Source organism: Amblyomma maculatum, chromosome 6 (assembly GCF_055883805.1).
Source record: "Amblyomma maculatum isolate TAMU_Amacu chromosome 6, ASM5588380v1, whole genome shotgun sequence".
Taxonomy (NCBI): domain Eukaryota; kingdom Metazoa; phylum Arthropoda; class Arachnida; order Ixodida; family Ixodidae; genus Amblyomma; species Amblyomma maculatum.
Window position 1 is genome coordinate 160748249 of NC_139349.1, and position 16746 is coordinate 160764994.

Sequence of the window (16746 nt, forward strand, 5' to 3'; positions counted from 1 at the left end):
GAAGGAAAAATCTTTTATTATTCAACAGAAATCAAACAGACAGCCGCTGCCTAAAAGAGCATGATCGTTTTGGTGACCTGGTTGTGCCGAAAGAGTTGTCCGTTTCATCTCGAAAGCTATAGCGCTTTCGTTTTGTTTATGGTGAAATTTGCTATATGCTTCCTTACCTATATAAAACATTTAGTATTATGCCGTTTACCTCACATGCAGCCACTGTGGGCTTAGCAACAAATGATACAATGCGTTATATAGTCTCGCCTTACAGACTATACCACGGCATTCTTCAAAGTGTTTGCTTGGTGTGCTGCCCTCGACGATAAATTTCTGTGGCACTGTAGTGGAAGCCGCGAGCGTGAGCTCACGTGATTGCCGCATGGCTCGGTACATAGTCACATAAAGATGTTTGTGGGGCCCTGCGTGGAATAGTTTCGATCGATTAATACACGTAATATACCCTGCGTAACAACTTGCGTGGCATTGTATCCTGTGGAGGTTACACCGGGCATCAGCCAAACCGCTGGGTTCGGCGAACAGCCGGATAAATACGTGGCTCTGTTCGTCATTAACTGATGCCCTGAGATAGTGATGCATGAGACACGCGATCGGTCTCATTGTCACTGCGCGACCTCATCTTAAGTGTGGCGTGGATGATTTTCCTATGGTCTCCATAACGCAGCTGCGAGGTATACGCCACTGGCCGTATATACAGCGTGACGCATGCACGGTGCGCAGACACCTTGATTTTATTTATACCGACACCTCTGCGCCTCAGTCATATACTTTTCTTGTCGACGTGCCTTTCGTTCCATCATTTTTCTTTCTATCTTGCTGCCGTGCATGCAAATTTGCATTCTAATTTATCATCATTACCAGCTTGACTAACATCCAATGCAAGACAAATGCCTCTCTCTCTCTCTCTCTCTCTCTCTCTCTCTCTCGTATCTCGGTCCTGTGCCAGCCACGACCACCTCTTACCGGCGAAATTCTTGATTCATCCGTCCTCCTAACTTTATGCAGCCACGGTTGTCCAAGCTCCGTTGTGTATAGCGTTTCTCATGTTTTGCTGCATGGTGTAAATGTGGTATTTTACAAAGAACGCCCAGCTTCAGTCTAATCTGTCAACTGAGCGTCTTTCTCTTCTTTACGCAGGCGTGTGCAGCAACAACACGGCGCCCAGCGTGAGCTCCATCAACCGGATCCTGCGCAACCGCGCCGCCGAGCGGGCCGCTGCCGAGTTCGCTCGCGCCGCCGGCTACTCCATGTACCACCCGTACGCGGCGGCTGCGGCCGCCACGTTGCCGTGGCCGTCGCCCGCAGCGGCAGCCGCGGCGGCGGCAGCAGCGGCAGCCGGAGGACCCGCCGCGCTCTGGTCGCCCTTCCTGGCGGCTCCCATGTCCGGCAACGGACCGGCGCCGCACGGGGCCGCCGGTGCGGGAGCCATGGGCTCGAGCCCCGCAAACTCCAGCCCGGACCCTGCGGCGCTGGCCGCCGCCTTCAGGGCGCGCACGGCTGACGACCGTGAGTATTCAGGAGGCTTATTATTGCTTAAGGTATTCATCTCCTGCGGGATCGCACTGCGTGAATCGGCGGCAAATGCTGATCGATTCGAATGTGCCGGTTGAAATGAGCTTGCAATTATTTACTGGACTGGATCAACGCGCCGCGTGCATGCATGCGTAACCACTTGACTGAACCCGCTGTAAAGAGTCGAGTCGATTTGGAGAGAGGGAGAGCGGACCAGAACTGGGTTTCTACCAACGCTGTCGCGCCCCCCTGCGTTTAGTGATAGCAAATACTCGCGCTCGCACTGACCTGTATAGAGCTCTTAATTATAATACTCACACGAAGTGTTTATAAAGCATAGACACACAGACTTGCCAAAGGGGCCAAATACCCTATCAATATAGAGCTTAATACTAGATAAAGCTGAGTGCTATGCCGCGATAGTACTCCTACACATTGGGAGCCAGTGCTAAACCATGGTGAAAGTGGGGGGAAAACAATTACGCAGTTTGCGCGTTCAGCAACCAGCTTGCATATTTTTACTTGCACCAAAATTTGGTGTGATTTTCAGGAGCGCACTTTGCATATTTAGACGCGCAGAGATTCTATGAGGAGAGAGGAAATACTTATTCCAGCGGGCTGCATAGAAACCGCCATACGGAAGAGCAAATTGCGCCGCATCAGTATAGTGTGCTCGACATGTCGCATACAGTGTCGCTTCGTTCGCAAAACTCCTCTCTGTCTGCTCGCTTGGCTCACTTCAGCCCTCCTATATATACGTGGATGAGTGCTACGAAAACGGCAAGCTTTTCGGGCAGTAAAGGAGACTGGCGCAAGCCGTTTCGGCTAATCTCTCAGGAGCCTGTATGGTTACTTTACGGCTTCTTCGGGTCGTTTTGCTGTTGAGGTGTCGTCGTTGTCGCCGCGCCGCAACGCGGTGAGACTTTCGTCGCCGTGTCTTCATAAAGACGCGCCACATCGTTAAGTGCGTGCTGCGTTAAGTGGGTATCGCTACTACCGCTGTTACGCGAGACTCTAGCTCGTTTCGAAGAGTAGTAGTCAAAACGCTTTCCAGACCGGGTTTTCAGCGGGCACCCTTCGCGAGAGGCGAAGCGTAGACTTACAGGCCAGGTGGCGTAAAACCATTGGCGTCGCGTCCTCGAATAGCTTGCTGTTGCTTGACAGCTAGGCCGTACACCTCGTAATGACATTCAGGCGCCCGCTAACCCGACGCGGACGGTAACGACTTAGCCTATAGTAATCACTCGCACGCAGGACTGCACGCACGTGGAACTGAGCGCGCGGTGTGTCTTAAAGAACGTGTGCGCTATGGCAAGAAACGCTTTCGCTGCCATTTCTTTATGGGTCTCGCTAAATAATTAACGGCCTTTTCCAAAGAAGTGAACGCGGGTTTACGGCGGTGCTGCAGTCACCTGGTTATGGGCCAACAGCTGGCCAATACAGACTCAGCTCTTGTGCTGTTTGACATACAACGAGTGTCTACACACTGGCGACAGTTCCTGCACTTGTCAACCGCTGGCTGCCGCTTTGTCTGCGTTCTGACTGCAAGGAAATCAGCCGGGCGAAGCGCAAAGGTGGCAAACTAAGTTGTTTTGAAGAAGGTTGCAAGGAACGAAATTTGACAGCTCAATCAGGCACTTATGCCGATTACATCTCAGCCTATTTGACCGTACTTGTTACAGCGGTAAGGCCTATACTGTATTGGGGCACTATGCACGCCGCTTAAACGCGCTGTAGCGAGACCCTGTGGCATCACGGTGACAGCAGCAGTAGCAGCGTAGAGGTATCAAAACTAGCCTACGCATTCGGGTGCACGTCGGGCTTATTATCAGAGCGAACGTAGTCGGAGTGAGCGATAGAAGGAGAGGACGGAAGGGTGACAAATGGACGAAAAAGCGCCTCAGCGTCCCGTCCGAATGTGGGCATACATATATAATGCAGAGGCAAAGCTAATGTGGGTATGTAGAGAGCTTCTGAGGAGCATGGAAGCAAACGCAGGGCTCTGATGCGAAGCACTTACTGCGAGTTCCAACCGGGATTCGAACCTTCGCTGGCTTGGGGTCAGTACTATGCACTATGCATCATACCAATCAGCTGCTGTCGCGAGGCTGTGGATGATGTGCTAACAGTCATCTGCATATGTACTGCGTAAAGCGCGTCCACAGGCTCGACTACCCTTCAGAATTTGGAATGCGATGACGGTTTTGACCTCAGGCTAGAGAATATGTCGCTGGTGTGTTCGACAAGGGATTTCTGTTGGCGATGAGCTCCGCACGTTTGCCGACACACAGCCTATACAGAGGCATCGTGACAACACTAGTCCTGGTAGTCAAGGTTTCCTCTCCCGATGTCATTCTCAGACTAAATAACACAATGATGCTCACGCGCTGTGTATTCACTGGATTTACCTTAAAAATCCGCTATCCTCGCTCAGTTACCTTTTTTTTTCTCCTTTTCAAGCCAGCTGATCTCTTTATGGCGGGGGTATAACCAGAAGTCAGCTGCAAGCCGTATTATGTGTAAGTAGGCATGGCACCATTGCAGGAGCAAAGCCCGCTGTGGTGAAACAACAGTTGCGGCATGTAGGAATAAAATGCGGTTTCTCCTGAATATTTGCGTCTTCAGCCTACATAAACTGCAGGCGCAGCAGCTCGCACGCAACATAAAAAAAGCAAAATCAACGCCGAGAAGGCGTGGTGCCGGGGAAGCACCGAAGGGGGGCAGGCACACTCCACGAGGCGACAGATTTACGATCCTTTCGCAGTCGTGATCGGCTCCAGTCGCGCAGTGCGGCGCGTGAGTGACGCGTGACGACGCCGCGACAAGCCTGCCCCTGCGCAGCTCGGGGCGAGCGCGAGCGAGCGCGCAAACGATATGCCGCAACGCGTGAGACTTGCGAGGCGGCCTTGTTTGGGCCGCGGTGGCGGCGCCGACCCTTAAGCGCGATGACTAGGCGACTTTGCCAAGTCAATCCACGCGCGCACGCGCGCAGCTGTCGCGCGCGATCCCCGGAACACGCCTCGCGTGTCGCGCGCGCGCCCAGAGTCAAATCGAAGTCGTGCCCGGGCTCCAGCTGCGCGAAAAACGAGCGAGGCGCGAGCTGTAACGGCGGACGCAACGACTCTAGGGTGACGTTGTGCCCTCCTTCGCCCTCGGTCTTTTGCAGCCTTCGCGCCCTATCCGGGACTAACTAACTGATAATAGCTGCGCAGGGAAGAAGGAATAACAAAAAAAAAAAAAGAAAGAAAGAAGGAGTGGAGAGAAAGACTGCCGGAGAAATGTCACTGCTACATTATATACCAGTGTCGGGTTGTGTCGGTCCCGAGGCACCCCCAAAGGACCGCTCACAAAAAGAAAGGAGGAACAGGTGATCAAGGAAGGTTTTGGAGACGTTCGCCGCACGACGATTCGATTGAGGCTTTGCCGAGCAGCCTTGTTCGGGCTTCTTTTCCTTGCTGATGTTGGATAGCCCTTTTAATTGAGCCGCAATGCGTTCCATTTGTGGATCTTACATCCCGAATCTTTGCCTATACGTTGCAGCGAATACGTCCAATCACATGGACGCCAGGACGAGTGCGCTGATGAGAAAGAGAGAGACAGACAGAAGAAAAAGAAAACGAGCCTCACGTGACAGCCCCTAGTCACACTTATGCCGCGCCTCGATACACTTCTTACTACTTTTGTCGGCGTAGATTAAACGCGCCGGCCTTTTATCCACGTCCCTATTTTTAGAGGAGTCTTGACTGATGTCAGCATGTTTCCTTACTAAGCATTATGTATATGGGGAGAATTTTCTGAAACGTTCTGAAGAAGCCGCGCTTCCTAGAGCGACAGTTTTGGCGGCGCCGTGCGGCAGGAAAAAAAAAAAAAAAACAAAAAAAAACAACAACAACAAACAAATAAGTTATATGCCTTTTTTGTGCAGCACTATCAAGTATAAACGGCTGAATACTTGGCCGTTTGTTTGAATACCACTTTGCGCCGAGCCTCATTTTCCGGCCTGATGTCAAGCTTTTTTTTTTTTTAATATTTCTTAATACTATGCATGCAAATATATAGAACGCTTTTCTATTAAATGCCCTAATACATATAATGCATTATATTATAAACGTATTATAAGGTGCTCTACAGTTTTTATAACGTTGCGAGAAAATGGGTTTTCGGTTTGGTTTGGGTTTGGTTCGTGGGGTTTAACGTCCCAAAGCGACTCAGGCTATGAGAGACGCCGTAGTGGAGGACTCCGGTAATTTCGACCACCTGGGGTTCTTTAACGTGCGCTGACATCGCACAGCACACGGGCGCCTTGCTTTTCGCCTCCATCGAAAAGCGGCCGCCGGGGCCGGGATTCGATCCCGCATCCTTGGGAACAGTATCGCCGTAACCACCACGGCGGGAAAATAGGTTTTCAGTCGCTTTCTCCGCCTGCAAAGCTACCCGCTAAATCTAACTGTTCCTGCCACTCTTTGCCACTACAGCGCTGTGTCTATTTCTTGCATATTGGTCGGCAGTCTTCTTGAAATTGCACTTGCAGAAAGTTTAAGAAAAAGCAAAAAGAAAATGCAAATTGGTTTACAGGAAAGGACAGGCGAACTTATGTCACACTTCTCGGTACCTGACCTCGCCATAAGGTGAAGGTGGGAGCGGAAGAAGGAAGAGGAGTCTTAATCGAGGTCTCCGGAATAATTTCAATCGCCTGGGGATCATTAACGTGCACTAAAATTGCACAGCACACGGAGGGTCTTTTGGGTGTCTCTTCCATCAAAACGCGTCCGCCACGATCGGGTTCGCACCCGGCTAGTCCGATTCAGTAGTCGAGGCTCTTAACCACTGAGCCACCGCGGCGGGTTTTAAGGGAAGCCAACATTTCTGTTGCTTCTGTCAAGTGATAGGGAAAAGCAGCAGGAAGTGCGTGCACGGTAAAACGTAACATCGACCTGTGGAAGGGGGAAAAAAGAAAGACGTTCATTCGTTGTTCGCTAGACCGAACATCTTTTTTTTTTTTTCCTTGTATCAAATATGGACGTCTTGTTTTATTGTGCACGCACTTCTGCTGCGTTTTCGTATCACATGACCGAAGCATTCGCCAGAAGCGTCAGCAGCCCACCGCCGACGCAGCACCCATTGTGGAGGCCTCTGTAGCGTGAACAAAGACAATCACGGGCAGGTTTCAAACATCCTTACTGTACCATTGACTGTAGCGTAGTGTATCATAGGTTTATGCTTTAATTTATTCTACTCTGTCCTTTCACACTGTCGCTCACCTCCTTGATATCTTCTCCCGTTCTCTTCGCTGTCTAAAGTTTTTTTCAGCCGCCCCAGTTCAGGGGCTTCAGGAATTGAGGTAGCAGATTCCGCGGCGGCAAAAATCATTTTGCTTCCTTCTGGTATTATTTTAGTAAATAACCACCACTACTACTACTACTACTATTCGCCAGCATGCATGTCGTGTACCACGCGATAATAAGCTTCCCTCCCAGCTTTTCCTGCTCCTCTCGCTGGATGTATATATAACTCTGCTAGCGATTAACTATCACACTTGTCAGACCTGTTCGGCACCGACGACGTTGGTTACGACTGCGGCCCACACGTGTCGCGCACGTCACACCGCGCGGCGGTCGCGACGCAAATCTGATGAAGGGCATGTGAAAGTGTACTTACGTCGCGGAAGCGTTGATAAAAGAGACGGGAAAAGGCCGGACGTTCCTGGCTGGCTGCCAGAAGAACTGTGGGTGCTGGAACTCGCGTATTGTTAGTAGATGCCTATATCTATACACCCCTCGTCTCATCTGACTCGCTGGGACGTGCAAGCTTCGTGAGCGCGACTTCCGCAAAGTATATATGCTTTTATCGCCCATTGGAGGCACAACTATGCAGGCTCGGAAACCTTCGCGACGAAGCGCCTATAAATAAAATGCGAATTGATCGGTGCGTTGAAAGGCGTAGAAAAGCAAATACGGCAGCCTTAACAGGTCCGTTATACAGGGCTTTAAGTTTCAGGTCGTTATATTAGACCCTGTGAGAGATATACATCAGTGTGGTCTGTGCGGGTTGTTTGTACAGCAAGGCGGATATTTTACCTGGTAGAGCGCACTAGTTAAGAATATATTTAGTTAAAATGAACTTTTATTTGTATTTTAAGGGCCAACGTTATATTAAGAAAATGAAAGTCGTCAACTCAACAGAAAAACTGAGTCCATATTTTAAATTTTTGTTATCGGCAATGCGGTTGAAATTTGTAATGTCAAAAATGCGCATTTTTTTTTTCATCTCGTAAAGCTGGCTTCCCACGATGCACATGGTGTCGCTTTGTGTATTATTGGCCGTAGAGGCAGGGAGCGTTATTTCCACGTCAACACAACCAAACCACGTCGTTTTAAAAAGGTACATTGCGGGAAGCCAGCTTTACGAGATAAAAATGCGTATTTTTGACGTTAATTGTCTTCAATCGCGTTGCCAATAACAGAAATAAATAAATAAAAAAAAACTGGACTCAGCTTTTGTGTTGACGATCTTCATCTTCCTAATATAATGTTGGCCCCTAAAATCAAAACTAAAAAAGGTTCAGTAGTTAATTTTAGTTAAGTGCCTAATTACTGAGCTCTATCACGTACATAATGTTCGCTTTGCGCACAATCCACGAACACAAACCGCACCGACATACTTTTCGCAGGGTTTAATATAACGCTATGTAAATAGTTTTAAAAAATCACCCTGTAATGGTTTGTGTGCTGGCGCATCTGATTTGCGATTCATAAGGCTTTTCATTTCTGAAACGGAAACGAATACGCGATCTCAATAAATGGCGAATAGAGGCAACATGATGCCTTCTATCGCAAAATTACGCTTGTCAATAATTCCTTAGAGGAAATAAATGAAAACCAAATCTAACATAACGCAGGGAAAAGGAACTAATCTAGAAAGTCGACATTTTGATTAATTTAATTCGAGGTCGAGCCGCGCTGCCGGAGTAGAGGTCTAGCCTCGCTTCTCTTTACCGTCGCAGAATTGTTATAGCTGGAAACGTGGTTTCGACTGAGGCCCTGGACTCAGCGTGAAGCGTCGAGTGCAGAGAGGAGAGGGCTACGCCAGAAGAGCGCTGCCCTGCTGTGATCTTTCCCTTGTGTACTATAATTCAATGCCGCTGAATTCACCTATAGGATAAACTATCTACCAGTGCCAACGCAGCGTGGTGGGGTGCTGCTTGCAAGGCACGAAGCGTCAACCTCCGCGCGTTGTTCTTTCGCCCATGCGCAGTGGACAAAGACGGCCTGGGCGGCTGTGACGAAGGCGGCAGTTCGGACTCGGCGGATCGGCCCAAGTTCCGGCGCAACCGCACCACCTTCAGCCCCGACCAACTGGAGGTCCTCGAGGAAGAGTTCGAGAAGACGCACTACCCCTGCGTCAGCACACGCGAGCGTCTGGCCGCCAAGACCAACCTGTCCGAGGCACGCGTACAGGTCAGTATCCTTCCAGTGTTGCACCCAGTCCAGTAAATTATTATTAGAGGCCGTATTGCATAACCTTCCATTTTTAATTTCGGATCCAATTGGTGTTCGGGCGGTGCCGAAGCCGCGGCTTTCGAGCGCCCGTGGGAAGCGACCGAAGCATTGGTTCATGGCGACCGCAGCGCAGCCATTCTTTAGCCGGCGCGTGCGGCGAGTGGTGTTTCCAGCTTTTGCAGCTTTTCTGAACCAGCTTTCTTGCGATTTCTGTTAATCGCCGCTCGATCTCTCGGCTGATGCTGCCTCATGCTGACAGTGGGCGAAATGCAAGGTGAAACGGACGCTTATGGAATACGGCCCCAGTTCTTGACTGCCTGTGTTGTCATTTTATTGTGCATTCTTAGTTTCCTGGGATGCATAGAAATATTGCGGCAACGCAATCGAAGGCCGTTGTAAAGTGCAAACTGGGCACCTGCATACGATTGCGCCGAGAAAGATGCCCAATACGCGACCGTCTCACGCATTTTCGTAGAACTCAGTATGGCGGTTCGTAGCGCTCGAGAAACAATGGTACGAATTTTCTCTCCGCTTCTGCTGCGAGCTCCGACAGCGCAGATGACGCCGCATTGCTACACGGGAGTGAGCGCTTATGGTGTCTCTCTCAGGAGAGCTGGGTTAATAATGACATCTCTTGCTCAAAAGACTGAAGTCGCCTCAAGCACGATCGAGTTGGGCGGTGGGCGTTAAACACCTTTGCTGCATGCACAGAGGGAGAACGCTTCAACCATTGCCGGATAGGTTCGAATGCCGACGCGCCTTGAGCACACCAACTCAATTCTGTGGCTGCCGGTAACATTGACCGACGCAAACTTATGACGCAGTTTTTAGAATAGGATCAGCGTGGATAGTGGAACCATAACCACTCTAACCACGTTCGGCATGAGCGTTCTGCGCCCCACTACTCCCGTGCCCTTCTAACCGATAAGGTAACCTTATTCTAGAACTAGATACCCTTATGTTATGTAAGACGAGGCAGACGTACCGCGGTAGCGTTCTACGAAAAGCCCCAGTCGAGAACATGACACATCAGTCAGCCAAGCTGCCTCTTTTAGCCTATCCTCGCCACGCAAAAGCGTAACACTTGCGCCTTGTGGAATAAAAAAAAAATGTATCCCGCATTCGCTCCACTGATATTAAGTTGCCATTTAACGTGTACTTGAGCCGAGACAGACTATTGATGAGTATTCTGTCTGGTTGGTACCATTATACGATGCTAGCGCTTCGTTGCCCTGTTGCACGTATCCTGCGCACACATGAGAATGAAGGGGGACCGATTGTTAGTGAACGCGTTTCCTGCGGCTTCTCTTTCCTTCTAGCTCGTCAACGAGGACGGGTCGTTTACCAGCCGCAACGACCAACCGCGCTTCTGACGCGTTCGCGGTCCCGTCGCATTCCCGCGCTTGCCGTCCGAAAAAATGACATCTCGAGCGCACTCTCTCGCGTGGCTGCCTTGTTAGGAGAAGGCAAAGTCGTAAAAATGTCATGCTCGTTGCCCCGGCGACGGGAGGACAGCGTGTGAGCTAAAGCGAGCCAGCTGCTCGCGAGCAGAGGAGCCCAGTTCTCACGGGCCTCGTGGCTCCATCTGTCAGCCGACGGAAGCACTCGCCAGTTCAAAGGTTCGTGGCGGTCGCTCGGGAACGGCGCGCTGCCTGCCCCGTGGGCGCTCGGGAGTGCGCACCGACCACCGTCGCGCTCTGCAGAGAAGCAGCGCACGTCACGGCGGCGGCGTCCGCAGCGGGACGCGACAGGAAGCGTCAATTGTTCTTGGCAGGCGGCAAGAAAAACGGCCGAGCTCGCTCCTCGCTCTCGCGTTGGCTGGCGAACTCGGTTCGTTGCACCTCCCCGGGTGCACCGCCTTGAACAAACCTGTTCTTGCCCTCCGCGTTGTTGCTCAGCTGCGGTCGTCGACGGCGTCGCGTCACCCACACTTGCGCGGGCAGAGCAAGAAAAAGTTTGTCCCCGCTCGGCGGCAAAAAATTGGGCGGCCCCGGACGGCGCTCAGCCTTTCGACTCATCGACGCCCCTTTCCTGTCTCTGCTGCGTTTATTCGCGGGACGGCGATGGCCGCCGCTTCCGTCGCTGCCTGGCGTCGGTGCAAAGGTCGAGCAAAGGCAGCCGAGCAAAGCAGTCGTTAAAAAAATTCGCCTTAGCCGCGGTCTCCTGCGACAGAAGAGAGAAAGGCAAGATGGGGGGTATTCAGTATTTGTGAACGAATGATAATTTGCGCAGGCTCAGTTGTAAACGAATAAAGATTAAAGTATGAACAGACCAGCTTAGCAAGCCACTTGGCAACACTAATTTGATCTATTATTTCGCCGACACTATTTTAACGTCCTTTGCTGCAACAGGGAGGAGAAGGGATGTTTTCATACGGTCGGTACGGTGGACAGCTTTCGAAGCCGCTGACTTGTTTTTGAAGCCGGCCGACTCTACTTGCGTCAAAAAACCGCAAGTGAGTGCATACAATTGTCTCCGGACCTTGCGACGGCTTTCCCCTCCGCGCCTTTGAGGTCTATGCAGTGGTTCATTGTAGCCAAGACAGTGCTTTCTTTGATCTCAGGCGGGCATTCAGAGACCTGGGAGCGCATTCACAATTTCACCGCAGTGTGGCGATTACTAACGTGATGCCTGAACTCACTTCAGATTTTGAACGAAAACGACACTTAATGACGTAATCTGGCAGCGGCTGTACATCCGTACAGTATACTATAACCCTTATGATCCTGAAGATCAGTGAAATTAAGATGGAAACTGCTTTATTAGTTATCTTTTACATACACGCTAGGTATACATTTGGGGAAGGCGTACTCCACATGGAGACAAAAAGAAGCTTGCAGGCAGTGAAAATTATAGACCTAGAATGGAAATGTTGTAGATGCATGGTCAGTCATGTTTTTCTGGGACAGACCCTGCGTTCCTTCCTCACGGAGGGCGAGGTTGTGTCTTGGCTCTCCGTTAGCATTGTTTCCCCAAAAGCAATAAAAGAAAACGCCAAAAATATAAAGGGAGGAATTCGGACCAAACTCTGAAGGTTTCGTGGAAGAACTCGCGAGCATGGCTAGCGGTCGGATCGCGACTCCGAAAAAGGAACAGCGAAGGAAGCGAAAAAGCCGAGCGACGGCTTCTGGCGTCCTTCTCAGATGCCCATGAGACCGCCCCCCTCCTTGCAGTAGCTTCGGCCCGTTTAGGCAAGAGGGCTCATCTCGAAATGGCAGCGGCGCGACGTGAAGTAAGGTTCGAGTCGGGAGGAGCGCTTCCTCTTTCGCGTAGCGCGAATGCGCGCCATAACGACCGACCTCCGCGTACGCTCAACGTGGTAATGACGCGAGCAAACCAGGTATACAGGCTTGCTGCAGCACGATCGTTATGGCAGCGTGGTGCTCCTTAGCCGGGGGGCTTCGGCGCCGGGACAAAGGAGTCGGCGGCCCGCAGCGCGCGCGAACCGCTCTGCGGTCAAGGAAATGGATCCGCAGACTCGGAGGCCTCAAATGATCGTGAGACAAGCCCCATCGATGGAACTGTCCGTCCCCTACCACCACCGGCTAGGCCATACGTAGTGGTCCGTTTCCTTACGCGTCCATTCTGGAGCATCCATTCTTGCACGATTCTGCCTTGGTCGGGGTTATTTCTTTCTCCCTTTGCGCGGCCCCGGCGGTTCGCTTTATCTTATGAGGCTCGTATAGGGAGGTTGTCGGGCATAGCCCTTCGCGCTGCGTGAAGGGTAAGTTATTGGGGGCAGAGGGGTTAAAGGCACCTGACGAATGCGGCAGGAGTGGCGTTCGGTTGCATTGTGCGCACATTTGAGCGCGCGGAAGCCGCGTTTTGAGCTGCTGAGTTTGTATCGTGTATAGCGGTTCTTGCATTGCGCAGCAGCTTCGGCACAAAGGGTGCGAGTGTCGTGCGTGAGACATACGTGACCTATATGCCAATACGTGACGGAATTGGTTGGATGCCGAGAGAGTAGTTTGCGCTTTGTTCGACGGGACTGCTTCGTTTGTCATAAATCGCGGCGCCTCGCCATTCTGATCCAGTTCACTTGACATATAGGAGGACAACACGGCTTTCCTTATCTGACACATAAGAGACACTTGACATGAAGTGACGTAGTGTTAGGCATGTGTATTGTTTCTCGATATCCTCATGCTTTGTGGTCTTGCTGTGTATATTTTCTCATTAGTGTTAGCCTTCCTTGTATCAATGCGTTTTTGAAAGGAATGAAGATAAAGCACAGTCCTTGCTTGAACCCCTGAAAGTTCACTCTGATCATAATAGATGCATAACATATATATCATTAGGTTGTGAGCGCAGGGTTCTTAACATTCTTTCTTGAAAGATCGAGCGCATATCTTCTTTCCTCGTATGCCTATTCTCGCTTACAAGTTATCGATATTAAATAAGTGCATGACATTTTTCTTGTTACACAAATAGGCATCGGCTCCGTAGTGAAATTAATTCCGTAAAATAAGTCTTAAATTAGCAAGGACCAGGTTCATGCAAGACAGGTAGAGCGCGCGCGCGTCTTGTGCGGAGCGCATACCAACGGTTCGTTGTCGGAAAACACAGGTGTGGTTTTCCAACAGACGGGCGAAGTGGCGCCGGCACCAGCGCATGAACCTGCTCAAGCCCGGAGCCGAAATGCCAGCCTCTCCAAGCAGTTCGGTACCGTCCTCGCCGGAGCCGCCCGGGCCCCCAGCCACGCCGCCGCACGCTAACCGCCTGTCGCCGCCGCTGCAGCCGCCCAGCAGGCCACTGGTTATACCGCGAATGGGTGGAGAGAACTCGGCCTTCTCCAATCCGGCACCTAGGCAGCAGCAACAGACGCCCGTCTCCGAGTTCACCGGCTGACGGTCTGGACCCGTCATATCGGTGGATATTGAAAGCTCAACCAAATGCGGACTCCAATCGTGTGTGGACGCAACTCCGTAGGCCGCCCACTGTGGCTGGTGGTGGACCTTCCGTGCTTCGGCGCACAGACACCTGGCTGTCTGCGCTGCTGAGCGGTTGGCGCCGTCCTGGACGGCAGGCTCTTCCCGGCCAGGTCGCCACCGACTCAGACCTTGGCTATTGAAGCGAACCCTACAAAGTGTGATACGACCTCTCTGTTGCCGGTGAGACGAGTGCCCGTGCGTGATGTGCTGAGTGATGTGTGTGACAAACGTGCTGACATTTTCGAGTGCTGTGGACTTTTAAGAGCTATCGTGGCATCGAGGATATTGGTGAGCACGTGCTTCCTTCTTCAGGACAGTCGCGAGAAAGTGTGATGCCCTCCGCCCAGGGCCATGCTAAACAAAGAACTTGAGAAGCAGGCGCGAAACACGTGCTTGACTGCGCAGTGTCACGCGGTTGTGATGTGATCATTGCGAGACGAAGGCTCTTGGAACATCTGCATGGGACAGCGTCAAGCGCAGCGCGGTGATCACGCTTCCTTGCTTGCAAGGAGCAGTGCTGCAAGTATGCTCGCCCTAGTCCAGCCTAAAAATATCGGTGTCTACGGCGTTCACCAAAGGCCTTCGCGATGAAATAGTCTTTTTCTAACTCAAAATATAGCATCCCTGTACAGGCACCTATGATATAGTGGCGTTGTCCTTAACGTCTGCCACACCTGCAACGTGTCTGTGAGCCTTCGCCGTTGCATGTGTTGCCGCTTTGCACACATGTTCTCATTTGTAGCTCGTCTGTTATATCGTGTCACGACTTTGAGTCTACGAGCTACAGGCATGCTTCACAGCGGCTTCAGGTCCTCACCGGCTGACTCGTACATACACGCAAGAGCAGTATTGCGGCCTCATTGCTGTGATAGCCCTGTAGCACCGCGGTTGCACCGATCTCATGGCCAGCCATACTTAACGACTCGGTGGTCTTAAATCTCATAGTATTTACCGCCCGTTTTGACGCATGCGCAGGCGTTCCAGCTGATCTTTGACGAGGCTGCATGTTATAGCAAAACCGCTATTTTACCGGTCTCTGCTTGCAAAGGTGTTTGTAATTGTACCGGTTTATGACGTTGCTCGAAGAATGGAAAGCGTTTTAAAGTTAGCTGGCCAGAAAGCTGTAGCCCCGGGCATGGAAACAACAGATGTGACAAGAAGCCTAGCGAGCTGTAAATACTTTTCGCCTCGTCCAGACACCTTCTTGAAGGCGTGATAAGAACGTCCAGAAACATAAAAAAGGAGCTACAAATGTGAATGTGTCGTTTAAGTTGCCGTCCACGTGAGTGATCAAGCCTCATTAACAGCCGTATGCCTGCCTAGGAAATCGTAAAAGAACAGTGATGGAGAGCTGCGCCCAAGAGACGGTACACAAGAAGTGCTCGTATTAGGCGCTGCAGGCTAACGGATGAAGCATACGAAAGAGAACGTACACAACTCCCATCCTCTAATTCCGCTCCGCATGGGCCGCGTTCCGTTGAGCGTGACAAGATAGGTGAGGACTAAAGTGAGTCCTGGAACTGCTGTACAGGGTGAACGGAGGCCGAGTTGTTGCATCTTATTAGCAGAGGTAACATAAACCGATCTGCGATTACTGTGTTGTGAATGTTTGTGGTGCAGCGGGCTACGTCGAAGAAAACTATTTGTGGCGTTTGGGACGAGACGAAGGCGATGCCTGCTGTGCCGGTGTGTGACGCTCCCCTGCTCTCGGTAGCCGGGAGCTTAAACCGGTGCTACACTGTTTGGGCGATCTGCGTGCGCAGTACTCAAATCTGACGACTCCGTCCATCGTTTCTCATTGGAATGAGTTTTTCTTTGCCTATGAATAAAATATTCTCATCCTACTCGATGCTGCCTGAAGTTTCCTTTTTTTTATTCCTTCAAGCACTCATCACGAAGTCACCTTTTACGCCTTTATACAGCCGCAAGTGCTAAAAAAAATACAAAAGAAAATCAGTCTGTGAACCACTCTTTCCAACTAAACTACCGCAGCGCAAACGGGTGTGAATGATATTCTATGAAGCACTGATTGATTTACCGCATCCACAGAAAAGCACAAGCTCTGTCGGGCTGTCGAAGTGTTGGAATGTGCCCTATAGTAAAATCTAAGGTTTGACGAAACCTCCTCTGGTCGGGTAAGTTCATGTCGAAAAGCAAAAGTTTGTTCAGTTGCAAAGCTTCCGTGTGGATTCCGAAACGCCATGTTTTTGACTACGACCTTTTTGGCCATCGATATTTTACTTTTTGGCGTAACGTACTTCCGCGCATCCACCGGTTTTCCAAAGGGCACGTCACTGCCAGCCTGATGCCTGGACTTCTCTGCAGTGATATACCCAAAAAGAGCTTTGTTTTGACTCAGACTGAACGAAAGCGTTTTGGCTATGGTGCTATTCAGACAAGCCTGTTTTGCGCATTCAGAACCAAGTGAACATCAAACGTCAATTTGTTGCTTGGCTTCGCCCAGCGCACTCCTTCCGACAGTTAACGGCCGGAGCCGGCAAATGACGGATGATTTGTCTTGCTGCTCTGTTCCGGTCTCTGCGTCTTTACCGCATGCGTTGCAGTGTGCAGGAGTTCCCGGTGGTCGCAAGTGGTACACCTGTTCATCCTGCCCGTCGACGCCAATGTCTGCAGAGCGCGGCTGTGTTTTTCTGCGGTCGGAACGTCCATCGAACGTTTTCTCAATACTCAACAGTAATTGTGTAGCTATCTTTGTCGCAGTAATTCTCAGAAGACTAATTTCAAGTGAAGCATATCTCCGACAACGCCTTTCGAGGTGACCCCGTCCTCTC

The 16746-nt window shown here is 51.0% G+C and overlaps 1 protein-coding gene across 2 annotated transcripts in view; it reads left to right on the forward strand.

Moving 5' to 3' along the window:
* Window positions 1–15790, forward strand: part of LOC146187310 (paired box protein Pax-6-like) — a 108827-nt gene extending 93037 nt beyond the window's left edge. Inside the window, exons 4-6 of one of the 2 annotated variants that reach the window (XM_084607634.1) lie at window positions 1150–1518; window positions 8779–8981; window positions 13590–15790. In XM_084607634.1, the coding sequence (XP_084463760.1) occupies window positions 1150–1518; window positions 8779–8981; window positions 13590–13871 (854 nt within the window). In that variant the 3' untranslated portion in view covers window positions 13872–15790. The remainder of the gene's footprint in view (window positions 1–1149; window positions 1519–8778; window positions 8982–13589) is intronic. The other variant, XM_084607635.1, reaches the window with a different exon arrangement.
* The last annotated feature ends 956 nt before the right edge of the window (window positions 15791–16746 follow it).